This window comes from Falco punctatus (genome assembly GCF_963210335.1).
Source record: "Falco punctatus genome assembly, chromosome: 13".
NCBI lineage: Eukaryota > Metazoa > Chordata > Aves > Falconiformes > Falconidae > Falco > Falco punctatus.
The window spans coordinates 15,239,046-15,250,254 of record NC_137593.1 but is presented as its reverse complement, the minus strand read 5'-3'; the positions used below and the strand labels follow the sequence as shown (position 1 = coordinate 15,250,254).

Genomic DNA, 11,209 nt, shown 5'->3' with positions numbered 1-11,209 from the left:
CTAAAAAAAAAATAATCATGCAACTGAATTAAAGACCTAATCTTGATTCCATTCAAGTTAAGCTGTAGTGTTTCTTCAGAAGGAACAGGACAAGGTGATAAAGCTAGAGCTATACAAATACATTACGATACCTTTTTAGAAGCTAGTTAACCCAGTCTGAATATCAAAGGGCCTACCAGAATTTATTAATAAACTAATCTGAAATGCTGTATTCAGTGTGGGGTACTTTCAAGAATATATTAGATAAAACATGGAAATTTCAGCTACAAGAACTTTTACCATTGTAGGCAAAACATTTTGCTCACATAAATCTAAAATTCCACACTCCCAACAAACTGAACTTTTCTTTGGCCTCTAGTCACTCATGTCATGTTTTCTTCTCTGACTTTCTTTTAAAGCTTCCTTTCTCTCCTACCAAGCTGCATGTTTCTTACTGACCTTGATGTAGAAATATGATGACACAATGACATAAGGAAAAACAATAAAGATAGCAAATGTGTTTTCAATATTTTTCTTCAGCTTTGATGTTGTAAAATAGCTGTTGGTGAAAAAGACACCATTATCTGTAGGATGAAAGGATGGTATTTTTAACGAAGTACAGATGTGGAGAACTATCATCAACAGGCTAGCATAGCATGCTGGAACAGTATTCTGTAGAAGAATATACTATTGGAATGGTGCTACCCTTATTAAGAAAGCTAACATACCATGCTTGCTTTTAAGTGTGTAGTATAAAAGGATTGCTTGTCTTCTTTTTCTTTTAAGTAAAGAAAAGATCCCTGAACTACCATTGTTATATAAAGGAATCAGTTAGGACTGGTATAGTAGTATATTCTGGAATGGTCATCTCACTTGAAGACACGTAGTTCTTGAATATGCCCATCAGCCCCCAATTCCCTTTACATTCACGAGAAGAAAGGCTTAAAAGGCACTAGATTTGCAAACCAGCTTTGCTTTCATTGGCCTTTAACAGGGCGCTAAATCCGGAGGTTTGGAAGCTGACTTCAACAAAAATATGTGAAACGGCAATAGCACTGTTGTTTGTCCACCCAGAGTTAAACACCTTTGAAAGGCACAGGTTCCTTGTACCAACTTCAGTGAACTGAGTCTTAAAAGTACTCATAGAGACAACAGTCTTTCCCAGCTGATTGATGTGAAGTATTCATGTAGCATCCCTCTGCTACTGAGTCAGGAGTCTGTCTCTGTCTAACACTTAGAGACAAAAGCCTCCACTGAAATATGTACAAAGAACGAAAGAAGTTGTAAGGATAGTTATAATATTCATAAGTGTATGCATTCAGACGCTGTAGAATACTTGACATTTGTGAAACTGTCACTGCCGTCTCCAGAATTCTGCCATATAAATTGCAGGGCCTAATAAAATCTTCTTAATCATTTTCCAGTTAAAATTTAGGTTGATATTTCTAGCAAGCACAGTCAGGTCAGAGTAATAGGATAGGAAAAAAAGTTGGTATATTAATCACAATCATTATCACCATGACACATACACCCACCTAAAAATCACAGCCATACGTATGTATTTGTTTATTTATCGACCTTATTTCAGGTTGACTTTTGGCAGCCAGACTCTGTCACACTGGTAAGGCCAAAAATGCAAGTTGATTTCCGAGTTGAAGCTGACAAGTCCTTTGAGGTTGAAGGTCATTTGAAAGAAAATGGAGTAGAATATAGGTAAGTTTGTTCTCACTACTTTATTTTGAATAAGAAATTAAATACGAGGAAAATGTGTTTGATCTTTTTGTATTGGTCAACTGATCCTCCCATCACAAACTTCACCCCTCCTGTGGATGCCTCTGCTGGGTTCAGCTTCCCTATGGCAGGCAGTTCCAATGGACTGTAGGTGCTCCACATTAAAGGTGTGGGGTGGAATGCTGACAGAGGTGAGAGGCAGGAAGCAAAGGCTTACTACCAGGAACCTCCCAGAGGTGGAAGCTCACTGCAGTACAAAGGCTGGAGTATGGAGGGGATGAGAAAGATTTCCCACTAAAGGTGAAATGTAGCAAAGGTCTAGAAAGAGCCACAAAGTACACCAGACAGGTTGGCATATAGTATCGGGGCACTGAAGTCAGAAAATGGTGAGCTTCAAGGGCCACCATGAGGGGCTTCCCACTGAGTCCTCTAACTGCAGAATAATAGCTAGGGGAGCAAAGCACCCAGCTGGTGGCAAAGAGAAGACAGTTATCAGGTGAAGGGCCAATGGGGTGGGGAGAACAGATTTCCAGGACAGCCTTGGGCTTACTCAAGTTGCACAGCAGATGCATGGCAAGGATTTCTCCGGTGAGAAAGCTCGTAGTTAGCTTAAATATTTTGTAAATATATTACCTAGAAGAAAGCCCTGAGTTTCCACGACTGAATACAACTACCCCATAAGTGGAGGGAACAGATTACACTGCCACATTACACATCCCTGGGAACAGAAACAGTGTGGTGAATAGCACTGATGGAATAGTGAGGAGAGAAAAAAGCAGGACCAGGCAGCTGCTTATACTTCATATCTTCCAGTCACTATGCAAGCATTAACTGAGAATGAGAAGTTGACTTTGGGCTGGGGTGGAGTGGGGTTGTTTGTCTTCATTTTAGCTTCACCTGAGCATTGCAAATTGGCTGAGCCCAGCTTGATTATCAGGCTTCTTTGATGTGTAATGGATATTCTGTCATCATGTACTTAGACACTGAAAGTCAGCATTACTTGATCACAGTCTCACAAGTTCAATTGACTGAGTGCAGAGGTTTTGTCTTCCAGCCCCATTGTTTTTGCCACCAGATCAAACGCTTCACTGGACACCACACAGATCTCATGACACATAACTTTTATGATCTGCTAAATCCAAGGGTAATCCAACCCGAAATTTACTGGCCTCATGTTAACCATGTCTGATTTGGATGCCGCTGGGGGAACAGAATCTAAAAACACTCTAGAAGAAATCGTGTTCAATAATGTCACAGCCCACATACAGCACAGGAATCCGATTTCAGTGGAATTTCCTCTTTGGCAAAGGAGGAGTTACTATACATGTTTTTAGTTTTTCCTATAATACTCACGAACTCCCTCAGGTCCATGCACAAATCTTTTGATTGCAGCAAAGGCCAGAATGTCTGGAAGGCGTCCCTGACAAACTTGAGTGGAGTGTCCTTGTGACAACCCAAGCTGCTACAACTCCTTTGAAGTGCAGCTATGGTGCCCTGACATCATGTCAATGTAGTCACTTGCACTGTTTGTTCTGAAGGCTGGTGGTGCCTCACAAAAAGGCCTCTTACTCTTCTATCCAAATCAGAAATTATCAAGGACATATCCTGGATGAGTAAGATTTGTAAGAATGTTAAGACAAAGAAAAACAAGAGGATTTCATTTTTTGATAGCCAAGGTTAAAATATAAGCAAAAGGTCCTTAAGAGCATGCTCAGTGATGAGCTGTGCCTTTGTGTCAGCCCCAGGGAAAGGTGAACAGGAGAGATCCAGCCACTCCAGACAGGATGCTGGTGTTTTCTCGCCGTTGTGTGTTCTAATTTAATAGCCCTATTCACATGCAGTAAAGTAGTTTGGAGGATGGATAATGCCACCTGCAACAGAGTTGTCCAACCACACCTAAAATTTGGAAGCTTGGTTTGACAGAGAATTTAATCTGGCGAACATTGCTGGGTTGCTGCATGGGACTGTTACTTTGCTGCAGTTTAACTCTCCTTCAGTGCCATAAGCTCAAGAGAGAGCCCCTTTTCTTATTGAGGCAGAAGCAACCTGGCAATACAAGGTCAGCCCAGAGCTCATTTTCTGCAGGCACTCTGTCTTAGCATTGCCATTCTTCCTAAACCAAACTGTTGCCACCCTGGAGGTTTGTTAGTATGGGAGTAAGTAGGCAGGTGCTCGTTAGGGGGAATCTATTGCTCCCTGATCATTCTGGTGGCAAAGTTGAGGCAGGAAGTACATTGAAACTGGAACCTAATATATCTTATTTTCAAATGCATAGATCAACACACCACCCCATCACCATCCCGCACCCCACCCCCGGCATTTCACTTCACAATCCATGCAGCTTTAATTCCAGGAAGACCCTGAAATGTCCACCTGGTGCTTCCTTTCCTGCTAGTAAGTTGTATGTTTCTCTTTACGCTTTTCCTGGTGCCTTGCAGAGTTTTGATTGACAACCTGCAGGCTGCACTGGATGCCCAGTTTGACAGCAAAGCTCGTACCACCAGACACAGCTATGAAAAGTACAACAACTGGGAAACGGTAAAGTCTAGAAGTTTACCACTTTGTCAGCTTGGTACCTTAACCTCTGTAGTAAAAACAGCTTCTGATATGTTTCTAGCCCTCTTTCTTTTTCCTCTTCTGTTCCATCCATCAATATGATAACTCTTTCTCTAAACTTTCCTTCCTCTTCTCCTATATTGCTCATTACTGACTTAATCTGTATAACCCATCCCCCTACACCTATTTCCTCTACTTCTGCTCACAGTGCTGCAAAGAAACTAGCAGAAATCCAATGACCAGGCTGCCATGCTTCAGTACTGATTTGCTCTTTCCTTTTCACTCCTCCCACCTTCTCTGCTAAAAATCTTGATACCATTCCCTGCCCCAATGCTAGCCTTCATCTTCTACCATAAGCTCTCCAGTCCTCCCTACTTTTTTCACAGCCATGCTCATTTTTCCTGACATGTAGCATCTTGACCATGTCACTCTTCACATCTTTGCAGTGGCTCCTTATCATCCATTGCATCACAGTTCTTATACTTGCAAGTATGACGATCTCCCTTTCATGCCTTTCCTTGCAAAAACCTCTCATTTTTGTGCCGATCATTGCCCACTAAGCACCTGTTACATTTGCAAACAACAAAATTTGTATTTCCTCTCCAGGTGGTATCTTTAGAACATATACAGAACTAATCAATTTTCTTCCATTAGAACTCTCTGAAAAAAAGAAAAAGTCTCCTTTTACAAGGCTATTTAAAAATAAGAACAAAACTTCTGACTCTGCAGAGGTTATTGGCATGCAAAAACCCACCATCATCTATAATGTCAACCATTATTTCTAATAATTCCTTGCCAGTTTGTCTAGATCTGTCTGCTGTTTCCTGCCTTTTCCTTAGTAATGCTTTTATGTATGGATGTGACAACTTTTTTGTGAGCTCCTGAAGGCCCCTATAACAAAGGGAATCTGGTCCAATATTAAGATAATAAATGCTGTTACTACTTCCCTTAAATAGAATGAAGGAGATATTCTTTATTTTGTATCTGACATTAGTGAACAGTTCCTATAAATCCCTGTCCAGCACTTCTGTCAGTAATTCAAAAATTATGCTGAATAAAAGAGCCATGACACTGAAAAACACTACAACATGTAGAAGATTTAAGACACTCGGTCTACGTAGCTTAAAAAGAAAATCAGTTTTTGTTAAGAGAGTTTAAGGAGTGACTCCAGGTCTTGCTGGAGTCTTCTCTTCTCCAGGCTGAACAACCCCAGCTCTCAGTCTGTCTTCATAGGAGAGGTGTTCCAGCCCTCTCGTCATCTTCATGGCTTCATGCCCCTCCTCTGGACTTACTCCAACAGGTCCATGTCCTTTTTATGGTGGGGGCCCCAGAGCCGAATGCATTACTCTAGGTGGGGTCTCATGACAATGGACTGGAGGGGGAGAATCACCTCCCTCGACCTGCTGGCTACACTTCTTTTGATGCAGCCCAGGATACGGGACTTGCAAGTGCAACTATCAGGTCATATTGAGCTTCTCACCAGCCAATACCCCTAGGTTCTTCTCCTTAGGGCTGCTCTCAATCCATTCTCTGCCCAGCCTGTAATTCTGCTTGGGATTGTCCCAATCCATGTGTGCACATGGCCTTGTTGAACTTCTTGAAGGTTGCACAGGCCCAGCTCTCAAGCCTGTCAGATCCCGCTGGATGGCATCACTTCCCTCCAGTGTGTCAATCATACCACACAGCTTGGTGTCATCAACAAATTTGCTGAGGGTACACTCAATAATTCTTGGAAATCTACAAACTGTATTAAATATTAGGTCAAGTTAGATGCCCTGAAGGACCATTCTGGCTTGAATTCTGTGAATCAATTAGTCTGGACCTGAGGAACAGAGATTCATTAATTTTAACGTCTCTATTAAACAGATAGCTGCTTGGACTGCTGATATTGCTGCTCAGAACCCAGACCTTGTCTCTCGCAGTGTAATTGGGGAAACATATGAAGGACGGCCAATGTACCTTCTCAAAGTAAGTGCTTTGATTTCTTTGTGACAGACTTCCTCTATTAACCTTCACAAGAGTATGACATCTATTAAAACACCAACAATGCTAAGATAGTATTATACATTTTGCAGAAAATCTAATACATTTTGTTCACTACTTCTATGATTTTTTTCAACCTTTAAGGTTTTTTTTTCTAAAAAGGGGCATAATGAATTATTCGAAGTTCAGTCATATAAATTCAACCACACTCCTGAGAGCTATTTGAATGACCTTTATGTTCTTTCCATCTGTTGTTTGTAAACCCATTTACTCTGAAAAGATCTATAAATGTCAGTCTTTCTAGCAATAGGCAACAAATTTGCATCTTCATTATATGTAATTTCATGCCGGTTTTGGCTGAGGTAGAGTTAATTTTCTTCATAGTAACTAGTATGGGGCTATGTTTTGGATTTGTGCTGGGAAGCGTTCGTGTTTCAGGATGTTTTAGTTCCTGATGAGCAGTGCTTACACACAGAGCCAAGGGCTTTTCTGCTCCTCACACCACCCTGACAGTGGAGCAGGAGGGGACACAGCCAGGGCAGCTGACCCCAGCGATATTCCATACCATATGGCATTATGTTCAGCAATAAACTAAGGGGAAAGTGGGCTGAGGGACTGTTGCTGGCTGACTGGCTGGGCATCGGTCAGTTGATGGTGAACAACTGTTTTCATTTGCATCATTTGTCTTTCTTGGGTTTTATTTCTTTGATATTATTATTGTTGTTGTTGTTATTATTTCAATTATTTAACTGTTCCTATCCAAACCCATGAGGTTTCTCTCTTTTACCCTTCCAGTTCTTCCCCCTCATCCTGCTGGGGGCCGACAGTGAGCAAGTGGCTGTGTGGTGCTTAGTTGCTGGCTGGGGTTAAACCCTGGCAATTTTTTTAGCATAAGTCTTACAAATATAGTAGATACAATGCCTCAAATAAAGGCAAAAGGATGAAGATTACGTGCCCAAAATTGCATAAGCATTTACAATAATACATTATTGAAGCAAACAAGATCAGCTTTTAAGAAACACTGCAGGAAATAAATCAACACTGCAAAATAATGAAATAATTGGAGGGGATGGGGGGGAGCTTATCTACATTAATAAAAATGAAATTATTAAAAGTTTGTTGTTTTAGCTTGAATATCATGGTCAGCTACAGCTGAGAACACTCTATAGATTTCCATTTAATTAAGTAGTGCTGTATTTGTATAAAGTTTGACTGGTTAGGTCAGCAAGCTGACTTGTTCTGAATACAAATTATTTTGTTCAAGACCTGTTTTCTTTCTTGTCTTTTTACCTAGATGGGAAAAAGTCATCCAAATAAGAAAGCTATCTTTATGGATTGTGGTTTCCATGCAAGAGAGTGGATCTCCCCTGCTTTCTGCCAGTGGTTTGTGAAAGAAGTCAGTAAGCTTAATGATAAAAAAAATCTTACAAATTGCAACTATGTTTAAGAAAATCTTAGTGAGCAGCAAAAGCTGAGGTCACTGCAGATTGCTTTTTTACCTCTAAATACCTGTCTGCACATTCCTTCTCTCACCTCAGGTGGTGAGGGTGTAACTAGTTAAACCAGATCTTAGTGGTTGGACCTGCAATCTTTCAGCAGTTTAAGACTATGTAAAAGCACGTTAAGAGGGACTGACCACTGCAAAGGTTATTACCAGTCTGTAAACTCCTTTTTACACCCGTAGCCAGAGAAAGGTGAGAGATAAGCAAACAAGTCTAGTAACACTATAAACATAGTCATGTCCTTTACATAGTGGTAAGGAGTAGGGAATAAGGAAATTCAACGGCACAACAGACAGGGTGGGAACCTACCCTCAGCTAAGCACAGAGTGCACAGAGGAAATGTACCCAAGAGAGAAGGAAGACTATAGATGAAGCTCCCTGAACTCCACTCAGGAAGAGTGAAATGCATATACACCCCTTTGAGCTTCCACTTCAAATTGTATGGAATAGTTTCTAAAACATTAAACTATATTGAGGAAAGAGCTGCACAGGTAAAACTAGCTTCACTTCAAGATGGGATACTTTAGGCCTTGAATTAAACAATTTTATCTCCTTTGTCTTTTCCTTCTCCTCACCATCAATACAAAGCAGGTGGGACCAATCAAATGCTGCACAGTCTTCTCTACAGAGAAGAGGTATATTCCCCCTCAGCAGGGGAAGATCATTCAGTTTAGCAGAATGACTCATTGATTTAATCCCAAATTTTGTAAGAATTCCTGCTTGAAGATGAAAACAACAACAAAACAAAACAAATCCAAACAACAGCAAAAAACTCCAACCAAAACAAAACCAGAGGCATCAGCTGGGATTTAAAAGCCAAAGTATGTGAGTGAGCCATGCTGGCAGAGCCATCGGTGGCAAGTATAATCTGTTTTATCAGACAGCCATGTGGTTTTGCGTAGGAAGCAGGGGAAATTGAAAGTGACATCTCAGTGGAGTCAATGGGAATGTGATTTCATTATCTCCTAATAAGGCTGCAGACAGAATGTGCTACCATTTTTCTCTTAGCAATTCACGTCACTACAGCTGTCATTTTCACTGTCTGGTCACTTAACTCATGGGTATACCTGACACCAGCAGTGGCTCTGCTCAATGGATCCAAGTGTGGACAGGCAGAAGTGTTTTAAAAGCATAGTCCTCTAAGTGTCATCAGCGGTTCACCTGGGATTGCTTCTAGACATAAAAGAAAAGCAAAACTAGAGAAAAACACAAGCAACGTGGATTGTTATATGTATCTCAAAAAAAAAAAACAAAAACAACCACAAAAAAAACCCCAACAACAGAACAACCCAAGCATAAAAAAACAAACAAACAAAAAAAAACCCCAGGAAACAGTAAGTTCTAGTGATCTGAAACTGCTCTTCTAGATTCTAAACACAACCTTCCCACTTGCTAGTTACAGGACAAAAGATGCCTTTCTCCATTGCATTGCTCCCTGTGTTATCCTTTACGTCCATGTAAAGGAAGCATGGCTGCAACATACTTAGAGCAAATTCCCATGATCGTTGCATGCTCCCTTGACACCGATACGTATCTGTGAACAAACATACAAACTGCCAGGCTATGAACAATCAGGATATACAGGTTTATGGAAGCAGTTCTTATGTCTGTTATTCAATATATATGTCTGGAAAAGTGCAGGGGAAATTCTGCCTCCCTATGAATATGTGCGTCCACAGCATTATGACTGGAAATGTGTAAGGATGTATTTTGGAACTGCTGTCTATAATAGGTTATTGATGAAATTTCTCTGAAAAACAAATAAAAAAAATGGGAATAATATAATGATTTTTCCTTCTTGCATAAATTAAACCCAAACCTTTAAGGTGACAGAATGTAGGGAGAACATATGGACAGGAACTTTGCTCTCTGTAAACAAGAAGCTAGTTGATGGAAATCTCTTTTCAGTGATTTATTATCCTCTTCAAAATCAACATTGCTTCACCATATAATATCTACCAGAATGAGATGACTTTCTAACAAACAGCAATGTGGTTTGGGTCACTGTGAGTTGTCTAAGTATATGTAATTTCACAAAGCTGTCATCTCATGTGATGGAGTGACCTGGATGACTTTGCCCACCCCATTCACTAATTCCTGATCCAGACCCAGGCCTTTAAATACACACTGGAGATACAGATCTCTGAAGGCATCATCAGCTTTTTCTACTTTTCTCCAACTAGGCTGTTGAGACCTATGGAAAAGATCCTGTCATGACCACACTTCTCAACAGATTGGACTTCTATGTTTTGCCTGTTTTTAACATTGATGGTTACATTTACACTTGGACAAATGTAAGTACGTTCTTCTGTCTCAAGAAGAGTATTGCTGGAAAAGCCAACCGTTAGATCTTTCTCTTAGTTTTGATCTATGTTTCACCATTCTATTTCAGGACCGCATGTGGAGAAAGACACGTTCTAAAAATGCTGGTAGGCGTTGCATTGGTACAGATCCCAACAGGAATTTTAATGCTGGCTGGTGCAGTAAGTGTCTCCTAACAGTATTTATAAGTGATCATACAGACATGTAATAGCCAAAACACTTAATTATGGATTTTCCCTACCTGATGGTTGGTCCAGCTCAAGCTTGAGTCAAGACCGCCAGTATAGCATTGTGGAGTAGCTGGTGTTCAATTCTTGGAGCTGTTTTGGGCAAAAAAACAGACTAGTGTCATTGGTATGGCTACTTCTATGAACATATACATACACACACATACATGCATGTATATACACACATATACACTTACACAGATGTATACACATATATATATACATATATATACACACACACACACTTCTTTGAGTTCAGAAAAGAAGCCAAAAAAGTTTCCTTTTGGTTGGTTTCACTATGGGGAGAGGGGTCTCTCGAGTGGTTTCCACTTGGCTGTTTCCTGGAAGCATCCTAGAAACAGAGGAGATATACAAGGAGCAGGCTGTGAAGTACTGAAGCAAATCGGTATCCCAAGTCACATAACATAGGACTACACATCAATACTCACGTTCTTCCAACTATGCACACTGCAGAGGGCATATTTATTTAATGCTATGTCATGTTGCCCAGTGTTTTAACTATGCAATAAAACATTCTCTGATACAGCATGTGTGTCACTACGATTTCCAAGGCTTATCTACAAAAGCAGTTTAACATGACTCTCCTAACAACCAACTTTTTTCATTAAATACTAACTAAATTCACCTTTCTTCCCAGCTGTTGGGGCCTCAAAAAACCCCTGTGATCCCACCTACTGTGGCTCTGCACCTGAGTCTGAAAAGGAGACCAAGGCTTTGGCTGATTTTATTCGTGAACATCTTTCTACAATCAAGGCATACTTGACAGTTCACTCCTATTCCCAGCTGCTACTGTTTCCTTATTCATATAATTACAAATTACCATCGAATTACGAGGAACTGGTAAGTCTTTTTGTCATTTTGACATAATGAAAAGAATAAGTAAAAATC

At 40.4% G+C, this 11,209-nt stretch overlaps 1 protein-coding gene and 1 long non-coding RNA gene across 4 annotated transcripts in view; one reads left to right on the top strand and one right to left on the bottom strand.

Moving 5' to 3' along the window:
* LOC308072785 overlaps positions 1–9,962 on the bottom strand; it is a 34,528-nt gene extending 24,566 nt beyond the window's left edge. Inside the window, exon 1 of the long non-coding RNA XR_013931786.1 lies at positions 8,819–9,962. This is a non-coding gene — a long non-coding RNA (uncharacterized lncRNA). The remainder of the gene's footprint in view (positions 1–8,818) is intronic.
* The window catches only part of CPB1 (carboxypeptidase B1), a gene marked incomplete at its 5' end in the record, with an annotated part of 83,292 nt that overhangs the window by 46,003 nt on the left and 26,080 nt on the right, over positions 1–11,209 (top strand). For all 3 annotated transcript variants that reach the window (XM_080410122.1, XM_080410121.1, XM_080410120.1), the window contains 7 exons: positions 1,568–1,692; positions 4,149–4,248; positions 6,133–6,234; positions 7,544–7,645; positions 9,935–10,045; positions 10,144–10,234; positions 10,959–11,161. In XM_080410122.1, coding sequence (XP_080266248.1) covers positions 1,568–1,692; positions 4,149–4,248; positions 6,133–6,234; positions 7,544–7,645; positions 9,935–10,045; positions 10,144–10,234; positions 10,959–11,161 — 834 coding nt within the window. The remainder of the gene's footprint in view (positions 1–1,567; positions 1,693–4,148; positions 4,249–6,132; positions 6,235–7,543; positions 7,646–9,934; positions 10,046–10,143; positions 10,235–10,958; positions 11,162–11,209) is intronic.